General features: G+C 40.3%; 1 protein-coding gene across 1 annotated transcript in view; it reads left to right on the top strand.

Annotated features, from left to right (window-relative positions):
• Positions 1–8,111, top strand: part of SLC6A8 (solute carrier family 6 member 8) — a 33,744-nt gene extending 25,633 nt beyond the window's left edge. Inside the window, exons 7-13 of the mRNA XM_072123939.1 lie at positions 1,263–1,387; positions 1,575–1,687; positions 1,930–2,067; positions 2,573–2,675; positions 4,461–4,561; positions 5,535–5,705; positions 6,118–8,111. Of these exons, the coding sequence (XP_071980040.1) occupies positions 1,263–1,387; positions 1,575–1,687; positions 1,930–2,067; positions 2,573–2,675; positions 4,461–4,561; positions 5,535–5,705; positions 6,118–6,255 (889 nt within the window). The 3' untranslated portion in view covers positions 6,256–8,111. The remainder of the gene's footprint in view (positions 1–1,262; positions 1,388–1,574; positions 1,688–1,929; positions 2,068–2,572; positions 2,676–4,460; positions 4,562–5,534; positions 5,706–6,117) is intronic.
• The last annotated feature ends 4,996 nt before the right edge of the window (positions 8,112–13,107 follow it).

Here is a 13,107-nt window from a genome sequence, read left to right as displayed (position 1 = left end):
AGTGCTGAAAGACGCTGACCGGGTAAAGTGTTTGTCCTGTCCCCAGCCAAGGCAGAGGCATATGTGACAAACACTTCTCCACTATTCCAAGTAATAAGGAAAGTTCTGGGCCGAGAGCGGCTTCAGCTTCTTCTATAGTCCCCACCGGCTTGGTAAAGAGTTATTCCAAGGTCCTGGCCAACAATCTTATACCAAGCTTGCAGAATCACCTTGACTAAGAATATAAGATAAACAAGATTTTGGTTGGACACATAAATTTTTTTCATACCAAGGTCCAAGAACCCAGGGATCCCATTGTATCCGAAGATTTTTTTCCGTAATGAAACAGGAGCGGGTGCCTGACAGTAGGGGTTATATAATAGGATTGATGGCCATACATAACAGCTGCTGAAAGGGGAAACCTAGGAGTTGGAACTAGAATGACATGGCAGCTGCAGTGTGTTATAGCTTTGTCCACGCGGGCCGAGCATGGGTCCTGTGGAATGATCAATCCCCTCCTTAATTCACGGAAGTCATTCTTAGCGCAACAACTGATACCCTATGTATTTCGAGGGCTGATGTCACCATCTTCAGCTATACATAGATGTGAAAGAAGACACTTTAACTTTCTCACCTTGCACCAGATCCTTTTTCCAAAATGTAGGAGAAGACAACTATCATATTTGACGAGATTTTACAGTGATATTCTGACATGAAATGTACCACCCAAAGATATTCCTTTGGGTTACATAGTAATAAAAGCTACAGAGCCTTCTATTGGTGCTGGTTCAGACTACCACATCTTCAGCCTTGGGTTATCATCACTGGTACCCTAATCTTTTTAGAAGATAGAAGGTCCTCAAGTCTGTTCAACTTTATTTTGTTGTATCTCTGTAAAGTTAGACCCCATGAAGGTTTAGCTCCCCCATGCATAGAATTAAATTGTTCAATATGAGGCCTCCATGGCAGATCAATTTTCCATTTTAAGCACAGTTAAACTTCTTAGAGATAACCACCGATGAGAAGATGGACAATATCTAAACTGGACACTGGGTAATGTTCTCTAAAAGTCTGTCTGTAGAAGAGGTTTCACTATAAATTTATAAACCAGTTTCATCTATCAACCCAACTAGAATCCTGCAAGAAACCATATACATCAACCATTAGTCATGAATTCATGGGCAATTTTGTTGGTAGAGGGTGGTCAGGGAAGTTCCATAATGTCCTCACTTAGAACTTGACTAGAATGTCCGTATGTTCTAAACATCTACCATTCTCCACAGAGATGCCTTTATCCTCGCACTAATCAACAGTGGGACCAGTTTCTTCGCTGGCTTTGTTGTCTTCTCCATTCTTGGGTTTATGGCCAATGAGCAAGGAGTGGACATTTCCAAAGTAGCTGAATCGGGTAAGTACCTTCCAGAGAAATGTCTTTCCAAGGGTTCCCAAGTACCACATCTTCACACTTCTATTAGACTTCTATTAGGCCCAATAATTATATCTACCATGCTTCTCCACATCACTGGTCTACATGGATGTAAGATGTGATTGTTACTGAGCATGGCCTATACATTGACTGTTCTTTCCATCCTTAGGGCCAGGATTGGCATTTATTGCGTATCCCCGGGCGGTGAGTCTGATGCCGGTGGCGCCTCTCTGGTCTGCTCTGTTCTTCTTTATGCTGCTTCTTCTTGGACTGGACAGCCAGGTAAATATTTTTTCCATAAATTATTGATATCACAATAGTCCTGTAGCAATTAGCAGTGGTTTAATAGGAAGTGTTTAATTGCCTTGCAGCGCCACCACAAGGAAAATTATGCATGCACAGTTTTTACCGAAATTAAAAGGCTAATTGAGGTCATGCATGAGCTTTGGTGCAAATCACTTAAGCTGTGACCTTCTTCCCCAATGCATGTTATATAACTTACACCCTGTTATATATTATTACAGTTTGTAGGTGTAGAAGGATTTATTACGGCCATCCTGGACCTGCTTCCGGCACGCTATTATTTCCGTTACCAACGCGAAGTAGCCGTGGCCATTTGCTGCTCGGTCATGTTCCTCATTGACCTCTCCATGCTGACGGAGGTATGATATATGTATTACATCCTCATATTATATCTAGATTATATATTGTATCTACGTCATTGAGTATAAACTCTGCATTGTTGAATGAGTATGACTGTAGATGACACGAGCAGATTTCCTCATCCGTGTTTTGACTATAATCAGGTATTGGCTAAGGATCGGAAAACAGAATGTTGTACTTGGAACAAAAGTCCCTTTGGTTTCTACGATGTGATTTGGCTTGAGCCTGTTTTATTATTTTCACTACAACATATAAACAGATTGTACCATGGAATAACGAAAATATCAACACGAGTAGACATTCAGCCTTAGGCCACGTTGTGATGGCCATAATATGGCTGTAGTAACACCTGCACTCACACACTTTAAGGTTCTCTTGCGAATTTGGACAAGCTACAATACCTGTCACAGCCCATACACAGGGGTGGCGCTGTTTCTGGAAAACAAAGGATGACTTTATAGTTATAAGTGATCTAACATTGTACATGTCTTTTTTTCTTCCTAGGGTGGGATGTATGTTTTCCAACTGTTTGACTATTACTCTGCTAGTGGAATGACCCTCCTGTGGCAGACTTTTTGGCAGTGCGTGGTCATCGCCTGGGTTTACGGTAAATTAATCTACATAACAGATTACGATCTTGCTTTCTTTTGCAAACCCTGAAGAGCATAATCCTGTAACAAAGTTATAGGATAAAGTTTGTGATGCTTTTTCGTGCTTGTGGAACATGAGTGTTTGAGTAAAACCACAACCTATTATGGTCATTGGGCAGAGACAAAACTTGAAGCTCCTGGTTGATGTATTTGGTTACGGGGAGCTCTAGTTATACTCCAACCGGTGATTACATTGGACAAAGACATAGGATAAAGTTCCTGGTCCACCATTGTGTTTAAGGGACATCAGGGCTTGAGAGGTACAGCAACTTTTTGGAGACATAGCTTGGAGCTCCTTGTTTATGTTTTTGGTTATGGAGCACCAGAGTTTGACAGTGATAGTTGAACCAAGTATCATTATTTGGGGGAGTCAAAGCAAGAAGGTTTTCCTTAATTGATATATGTTGTGTGGTGATATTTGTGGTTGAGGAGCATCAGGGTTTGAGTGAAAGTTCAACCTAATAGGGAAATTGCATGAAGCTCCTTGTTTTCTGTTCGTAGTTGTGGAGCACCAGGGCTTGAGAGAAACTTCCACCTATTAGTGCTATTAGGCACAGGCGTAGCTTGAAGTTTGTGGTTAATGTATGTGATCATGGGGCAACAACTCTCATGTGATATCACATCATAATCTCGGTTATGAGGCAGTGACATAACTTGAAGGTCTCTCTTGGTCCATAAGGACCAAAACCTTCACATTATGCCTGTCATGTGTCCCAGGGACTCCTACTAATACTTATGCAGCCTCTCTTGTTGGTGTTGATGGTCACTTCCACCTTTCACTGGCACGCTGAGCACTTTGTCATAGAGACAGGTTTAGTTAGACCCTCATACTACTATTAACCCCAGTATTATAGATGCTCTGCTAATGTTTTGGGGTCATGGAGCATCATGTTATGCCTCTGCTTGTACACCACTCTCTTGCCTTGGATCTGTATTTGTCTTGGATCAATTCTAATAACAGTGAGCTCTACCCAGAATTCTCCAGTCACTTCCGAGGCAGATGCAGGAGCTGGAGCGTGAAGGGTCTTGGCTGCCATCCAGAGCATGCATCTCTCTACCAAAACTCTCTCTTAATATAGCTCTGTCCTTGGGATTTGCTGAGCTACAGAGATGCCGCAGAGCATCTCCTAGACTGCTTTTATAATGCCAGATTGCCGTAGAGAGAAAGCGCTCCTCTATTTAATGTGTTGGCTGCACTTGTATTACATATAAAAGAATAGACCAAGGGGATTCCCAAGCAATATAAAACTAGGTTCGTAAGACTGAGCACAAAACATGATGACGGTTCCTAGTATACTGACCATATTGACAAGAAGTTACACAGAGCTCATCTTGGCCAAAGTTGTGGACATGACTACCATCACATTCTCCATGATCACCATGATTGCCACATCTTTGTCAGGATAAATGTGAAAAAAATGTACCATTACAATGAGAACACGACCACCACCATCATGACCACAACTTCAGCATGACCACCACACCACCATTACCACTCATATCTTATTTCCCTACTTTAGGACCATCATGACAAACACTATCTTCACAATCACAGTGACTACCCAAACAACCACCTTCATGAACACAAACATCATGATCCACATCAAGACCAACATAACAAACACCAACATTCAAATCACCATCTTTTCATACCTTTAAATGCTGATAAAATGAAAAGGATAAAAAGAAGAATAAAACATGGTGTGCCCGAGTTGACCTTTCTACTAATCTTCTGTCATCAGGTGCTGATAGATTCATGGATGACATAGCCCGTATGATTGGATATCGTCCTTTCCCTTGGATGAAATGGTGCTGGTCTGTGTTCACCCCTTTTGTCTGCATGGTAAGATAATGTTCATAAATATACATTAATACCTACACTGATACTGAAGATTGTTCCCTCAGGAAGGTCCATGTACAGGCAATCCTTTGAAACATAAGATCTTACTAAAGTCAGTGCTGAAGTTACCCTTTTCTAGCTTTCCTTCAACACAACAACTTTTGCTACACGATCACCACCCAGTTCTACAACCATAGGTGCCTCTTCTGCTGAGTACACTGGGGCTCATTTATTAAGGGTCCGCGGAGCACATTTTCGTCGGGTTTCCCAGCAATTTCCGTTTTGCGCCGAATTGCCCTGGGATTTTGGTGCGCGCGATTGGATTTTGCCGCATAGGCGCCGGCTTGCAAGCGACACAAATCGGGGGCCAGACCGTCGGACAACCTGGACGGATTCGGACAACGCACGGGATTTAACATTTAGAATTGTGTTGCAAGACACTCACTTACAATCGCCAGGAAGAAGGTGAACTCTGGCGGACCTCGGCGCGGTATCGACGGATGCATGAACTTGGGCGCACAACCTTAGTGAATCGCGGCAGACCGGAATCCATGTTGGACTTGCACCACGGGATCGCGACAGGACCGGGTAAGTAAATCTGCCCCATTATGTTAACTGTGATCTCCAACCCACAACTCTTTGGCTACTGCAAAACTAGTTTTTTTAAAGAGCTGAAAAGCCACAGGTTGGAGACCACTGATCTATGACATGTTCTGCTATAGACAACTGCTTCACACCACATGTGTAGATCTTGAACAAAGAAGCCTATCATAACCCCCAGCTGTCTGAATCGAGAATATGAATGCTGTAATAAGTCATGAACTCATGTGACTTCTTCTTCCTAGAACTAGATATTGTGAACGCTCCTAAAGCAATAACTACTAACAAAGTTGTGAAACGATTTCTAAACTTTTTAGGTCAATCTTGAAGAACTTTAGTCCAGAACTTAATCGCTGACATACTTTCTATTACACAGGCCATATTTATCTTCAACCTAGTGAACTACAAGCCTCTGACGTACAATAAGACCTACACGTACCCTTGGTGGGGTGAAGCAATCGGCTGGTGCTTCGCAATGTTATCCATGTTATGTGTTCCAGTGACCTTTATTTACAAAATCACACGTGCCAAGGGGACACTGAAGGAAGTAAGTACTCCCTTCTAGATCTAGTGGGATATACCTGTTTAGCTGTAGTTCCTTTGTGGTTAATCTGTGGTCACTCTAGAAAAGGAGATGTTCCAGAGAGTCCAGGCTTGGGCATGATGATGGACCCTTGACAAAACAAGGCCAATAGGTCCAGCAGATTATAGCGCAACACAACTGGTTTATATAGTTGGAAGGAAGTCCTCTGTCACCTCTGATCTCAAGGGCTTCCATTATGGGAGCTTGTCAATAGTCTATTTTAATTAGAAGGAACGGTCAAACGTAGACAACACCTTTAACTTCTGCAATCGCTATGACTAGTAGACCCTGTGAAATGATTGACTTATACTTTGTTGTAAAAGTTACAATATACCACCACAATGTATCTAATGACCTTGTTAATATTCATTGACAGCGGTGGCATCATCTGACTGAACCTGTCTGGGGAGCTCATCATTTAGAGTACATGGCACCTGATCCAGATGTCAAGAGCTTAACTAGCTTGAGCCCCGTGTCGGATAATAAGGTCATCATCTTCGAGAGTGTCATGTGAAGTGAGTGTCCATCACCTGCGATCCTCTGAGGTTTTACTCCTGTTCTCACCCCATCTACTATAAATGATAAACACAAACCTTGAAGTCCAATGCCAATATCTCCACCAAATGCTGAATCATCGAGATGTAAAATGATTGCTTAATCCCACCCAGAACAATGGTGGTGATGGAAGAAAAGTGGAAAATCTGTTGCAAACCTTGGTATTCTACCTCCTAGATCAAGAATAATCTGGAAATTTACCCAATGAACTTCTACTAAAGAAATCCAACTAATGTGTTATGGGATACCAGCAAAGTTTTGGCTAAAAAGTGGTGTGTGATAGGTTGTTGAGATCTTCCTAACCAACATTATTATGATTACTCTCCTCAAATGAAGAAGCTGGTAGGACATCATCCAAGTGACTACCACAAATAACCAGGAGACTACAAGGAACCTTCTAATGACTCTAAGTAAGGGTATTAGTGTACATGGATTGAAACAAACTAGACCAATATGATCCATACTGATTCGATCTTGATTTGACTTTTTAGAGAAGATTTAAAGGTTTTGAAGGATCTAATCTGAATATTTATGCCAAAAAAGGGATACACAGAACAGACACCTATGAGTAAATCCAGATAAACAATTTAGGAGGTTGTGCCAAATGCTTCAGGGATATCACAATACTTCCCCGTCTTCCTTTACTACCAGAACACTTATCCAGAAATATCCATCAAAGCAAATAGCAGGACAGGCCCCCATAATGCACTGGGGTGTGTTGCTTGCCAATGTAAATAATACTGTTGTTTGGAGGGATTGCTGGGACTACTTGGTGCCGGCATTCAACGTAAAGTTAGATGGCGAGCTAACAGGATTAACCCCTTAGCATCCCATGAAGAGCAGGTCGTGGTGGTCAGGTCATTATACGTGTATCACTGCAGACAACAGCACATGCTGTATTTGCACATTTTTATTTTTTTTATCAGTATATTTGTACATGCATGTTGTGTGTACAGCTCCCCCCCCCCCCCCCCTCTAAAAATGCCACCGGTATTAACATGTAAAAACCCTAAATGGCTGCTCGTTTTAGTATCCGTCCCTGCTTAAGAGGGAGACCTCTGCTGCTATAGGCACGGCTGTGGCCCACGTCCATTTTGTGCCTCTAGAAACAGTGAAATCTATGCATCAACCAATGCAACTATCATCAAGCTTTGATGTGTATATGCTTTTATTATTTTTTTTTTTATGTAGGGAGTGTTAAAGTAATGTGGGCCAAAAACGGCATCAAAGACCAGACGGGTCAGGACGGGAGCATAGCCCGAAAACTTAATACATCCCAAAAACACAAGGCCGCATTTCTTCTTTACATGTCCCATGGTGAAACTATTGGGAAGATAACCAGAAACAAAAAGTTTGATTCACACCGACTGCATAATTGCCAACGGTATCGGGACAGGAAGTGGGAGGGGCTACACTAATTTGCCTGAAAACTATGATTATCATGTGGAATTTTGGGGTCCCCTTATGGGAAACAGGGGAATTCCTTAAAATGTTTTGCACTTTGGAATGAAAAGGGTTGGTAAATATGCAGAAGGGAAGCAGAATTATGCGGTATAATACATCATGGAGAATCTCTCCAATCTATAATATTCATACAAAATACTTGAATTTTATAACTAAATCTAAAATTTACAGATACAATGTCAAAATCCTCCTAAATATCAGTGAGTATTGGCATAATATGTGCTCCCCATCACATCCTTAGAAGCAGCTTTAGTATGCTCAAGAGCTTTTTTTTATTATAAAAAAAAAAAAAAGAAAAAAAAAAGAAAAAACTAAATGCAAATTTCTAATTTTGTTATAAATATTTTTGTGCTGCAATGCAAATTGTAATTGTTATTTTTTGGTGAAAAAAAACAAAGATGAGGTTTTTATGAAGAAAGTGTGAAAAAGTGCTCTATTTTGTGACTTTTTGTGAAAAGGGAGGTAGCAGTATGGTAACTTTTTTAGTGCTTTGATTCTGATTTACAGTATTTTTCAGTCATGAACATGTAAAGGGAGATTTGGAGATTTACTGTCAGCAAAAGGCTTCATTTTAACATTGGGTGCAGTAGGCCTTAATGGTTGTCCATAGCAACCAGTCACCGTTCAGTTTACATTCCCAGACTGTTAGTGGAAAAGTGAAAGCTGTGCTATGATTGGTTGGTATGGATAACATGAACATGCCAGTTTTGGCAAATAAGTGCCCAGTTGTGCCAACATGATTGGTCAATTTTTAAGGATATTTTTGACCTTTATATGTTCATGGATTAGATTTTTTATGTGAAAGTTATATTGGCCCTAGCGAACAATCAAATCACAGCTAGCACTGATTAATTAAAATTGGATTCTGATTATTGCGATCAATGCAACCAATGAGATTCCAGCTTTTATTTTGTCAGGAGGGAATACTCTTTTTTTCTTTTACCTCAGCACCTGAGCAAAACTCAAACAAACTTTATTAGCACAATTCTAACAAAGTCACATTGGAGAATGCGTTCAAGATCACAGTTTATTAGAGAGGTTTTGAGACAAAGAAGAAAAATATCAAAACCACAAGATAAAATACAATAAGTAAGAATGTAAATAATAAAAAATTCCTCATTAGAGGCATACAATTTTACCAAAATAATATATGAAGTGCTTAAAGGGGTAGTCTTACTTGACAATGACTTTTTGTTATTACAGCAGGTTATGATAGAGGTAGAGATGCTGGGCTCAGGGATATACTGTTTTCTAAGATTTGGTTCAGTATTTGCACGTATAAAGTTATGGAACTGCTGCAAGGGCTTATATAGCAAGCCTGTGAGTCCTGATAGCTCCATGCACCAAAAATGATCGACAACTCTCCTTGTATACAAACTGATAAAGGGAAACTTGTCAATCACTGTGTGTGGGTGGGGGTAGCCCACGGTTCCAGGGCCCAGACTTTCTCTGTGATTTGTGGAAACAGTTATTCATAAAGATAACAATCAAATCTGTATCCATAGGCTCAGCATGTGTTCCCCTCCTCTGCTCTATGATCATCTGAAATAGCGCTACCCCTATCTATGTGTCTGGTAATGCAACTCGACTCCACTGAGCTCAATGGGACTGAGATGCAATACCACTGACAAACTGTGAAAAGGTGTGGTGCTGTTTCTCAAGGAAATAAGCAATGTTGTACTCATCCTGGAGAACACTTTTAACTGCACCTTTACTGCCTAGAATGATCACAACCTCAAGTACCGTATTTTTCAGACAATAAGGCGTACCGGATTATAAGGCGCACCATCAATAAATGCCTGCTAAAACGTCTAGGTTCATATATAAAGCGCACCGGATTACAAGGCGCACCAGATTGTAAGGATGAATTACCAGCAGGTGGCAGACCTGTGCACAGTTCAAGGCAGCTGTTGTCTGTAAGTATGGTTCATATATAAGGCGCACTGGATTATAAGGCGTACCTTTGATTTCTGAGAAAATCAAAGGATTTTTTGTGCGCCTTATAGTCCGATAAATACGGTAGATTCACTCCTAGAAACCTCCATTGAGGACTCACTTTGCACCGCTGCTGTGAATAACCTACCAATTCTTTGTAAACACTGGTCTAGTTGAATAAACAGGTTCTATCTAACCCAAACTCAGATGTTTTAGGCTCACTCTAGTAGTGCTGACGCGTTTTGGATTATTCATATCCAGACTGTATGGAATAATGAGTGTTAGAAGGAATGTGCAGACTGTTTTCAGTCTAGGAAGGAGTTCACAACGTCTCTCCTTGGGTAATGATTGCTTTGGATCATGTTGACTTAGTGATTGGTTAATCTTTTTATTGATCTCTTCTGTGAATATTTTGCTTGTGGGTTAATTTTTTTTATCACCTAGGGTCCATTGTATTTTAGTTTATGGATAACTTTTGAAAAATCCCTCCTGTATTATTCTCTAAATCGTGTAATATTTCAGCGTTAACACTTTATGGTAACTACCTCTTAGAGGTGGATTTCATCAAGTCCTATCCAATTTATAGATATAGAAAGCCATAGTAAGGGAGTTCATGGTGTTAGAAAACATGCCTGATCACTTTCTAAAAACGCGCCACTCTTCAAGGGAATACGCCAAAATACAATCACATACATCCTAACAGTCCCAATATTCCTGGGACAGACCTAAAAAAGGGGTGGGGTTAATCTGCTGTAGGACTCATAAAGAGAGCATGTGAGTCCTTTTAGCCCCTCCCATACATGTTGATTGACAGCTCTCAATTATCCAACCCCAACTGTCAAAAATTAGCTATTAGGCCCTCTACCAATAGGAGTGGTGATGTTTTTTGAAAGGAAGAACATTTTTCTCGTATTACTTTAGGAATTTCGGACTTGGTCTAATAAAATAATCCAGCATAGCGATCAGCCGTTTCCTGCAGAACTTTCATCCTTTATGGTTAGCTTGTATTACAGGGTGTTTTCTTGGTGAATCAACCCTTTTTAAAGAGTTATCTAAAGATTTTGTCCAAAACACAAAGAAGCATAGCAGAATTTTTTCTTAAAAATTATCAAAATTTCCTTTTATGTTCTTCAGTTTGTGAAACTATGACTGTGCACCCAAAAAAGCTATATTTTATGACATAACCATGTTCTTAAGTCTTTATGCACCTTGTATAAAATTATTGTAAATATGACGTCTTCAATTTGCTGAAATCTGTTTTCTGTATATCTTATTTTTTACCCTTTACCTATCTGAAGCCCAAGCATTGGACACTTTACCGTCCTTGTACATTGTTTTATTCACCAGCAACACATGGAACGAGCCAGATAAGACTGAATTTTAGAAATAAAGCTATTACATGCCCTCAGAGTCTCTACAAGACTGGGACACTATCAATGGGAACTGCGTCCACATCAGTATTGTGAATATTTTTAGGTCTTGAGGCCTTCAAGAAACATCAGCTAGGCCTCTGTTTTTACTATTTATTATTGTAAGAAGATCGGTTCGAAAAGTTTGGTGACACTGTGTTGGAAGAGCAATGCCCCTAGATCCCTATTAAGAACTATTTTGCTATGGTTAACCTTTATTTTGATAGAGCTCTTCTAGTTTTCTATTAGGATGTCTATGTATGATTGATAATTCCAACCAATTTTCAATTGACGCTTCTTCTATTTGTTCTTGCTGGTGCCATGGCCTCTTTGAGTATGCCATTACTAACTGGGCTTGGTGGACACCTATTGGATGATTTACTGGCATTGTCATCTACCTAGAACTTACATGACAATGGGATTCTTGTCCTCCCCATTGACTACTCATGGTCAATGTACCTCCAACTTGCCAGTAGAGTAAGTTGTTTTAATATATGAATACCAAGGGAACCGGACTAAAAGCTACTTCATATAAAGGCTTTATCGATAACATTTACGAATATTCAATGGTCTACTAAAGAGTAGAGAGGACCTCTTCTTAGCCATTGCCATGACTGAGTAATACTGGAATATTTTCTTCAGAACTATTATTTTACTGCATTTGCTAATGTTATCTTTAGTCCCTTTATAAAAAGTACCTAGCATTATGTGTGGTGCTCCTCAAAGTGAAGAACCAAAGCCTACAGAGATAAGATGTTGCCTGTAAAGTAGATTAAATCTTCTTATTAGACTTTTGTCTTCTGTGAATTTTTAATGTGCTCTATTTCCATTTAGAGAGTAGGCTTCCATTAAGATAGTTGTCACCCAGTTTCTCCCATGGTCACCTTGTTTCTCTGAGTTGAGGCCTAGTTTTAGTAAGCTCTGCTAAGCCATACAGTCAATTATTGCCCATATGTGGGTTGTAAGGTGCCTTAGACCTAAGTACTTAGTAGACATGACCCTATCTGTATCATTAGCTGCCCTTTACTTGTCATGGACAGACAAACCAAGCCCCTGCACCCCATCGCCCACACTGAGCCATTTACTGTAATGTCCCATGGGACGTCCCAAGGGACATTATCTCTGTCTTCCTGTAGGAGCTTTGTAACATACCTCTGTAATATATTGCAAGGAGCTCCATGCTTTTGCACTGTGATTGTCTGCTAAGTATATTCACTGAATATGGCAATAATAATATTAAAAGATGTGATTTTTTTTTGGGAAAAAAAATGTTTTGTGTCTCTTTTTATTATCACACAAATAGTTTTATTAATTTTCATTTTAGAAACAGCTCCACAACGCACCACACCTGTCCGTGAGTAACTCAGCTTCATTAACATGTGTGGGGATGAGCTGCAATACCAGACACGGACAGATGAGTTTCTTAAAGGGTACAAAGAAACCAGTTCTCAGTATAGTTCATAGCTGAAGAATGTGACATGTCATTTAGAAATACCAGATACCAGTCATCGGTGGAGGCCCAGGCACCACCACTGGATAGGAAAGACTCTCTAGTCTAACGTTACACCTCCTACTAGTTGTTTTAGACATTAGTTGGTGCAAAGTGTCACAAACAGGCCACAAAAAAACTACACGACTCTAAATCAGGATTGACCCAGAGATCTACAACATGGAAAATCATCAAACTTTCTTGATATGTACAGTGAAGTCTCCTGTCTTTTACCTCATGAGCCAGACATTCCTGACCATAAAATGGCCGCTGAAGAAGGGTCATGTGATCTATAACTGTGCATAAACAATTGCCCTGCCAGGACCTTTATCTTATGTTCATGATTACTACCTTAAGGTCCTGTCATGGTCAGAGATCACATGACCCTGCATCTGCCATTTTATGGACGGGATGTTTGGCTAATGAGGTAAAAGACAGGAGGCTTCACATGTATATCGTTAAATTACCCCCCACACTTACACACACACATTACAAAAGACATGAGGTAAAGTGG

Source organism: Engystomops pustulosus, chromosome 9, assembly GCF_040894005.1.
Source record: "Engystomops pustulosus chromosome 9, aEngPut4.maternal, whole genome shotgun sequence".
NCBI lineage: Eukaryota > Metazoa > Chordata > Amphibia > Anura > Leptodactylidae > Engystomops > Engystomops pustulosus.
This window is presented reverse-complemented; position numbering and strand designations above follow the sequence as displayed.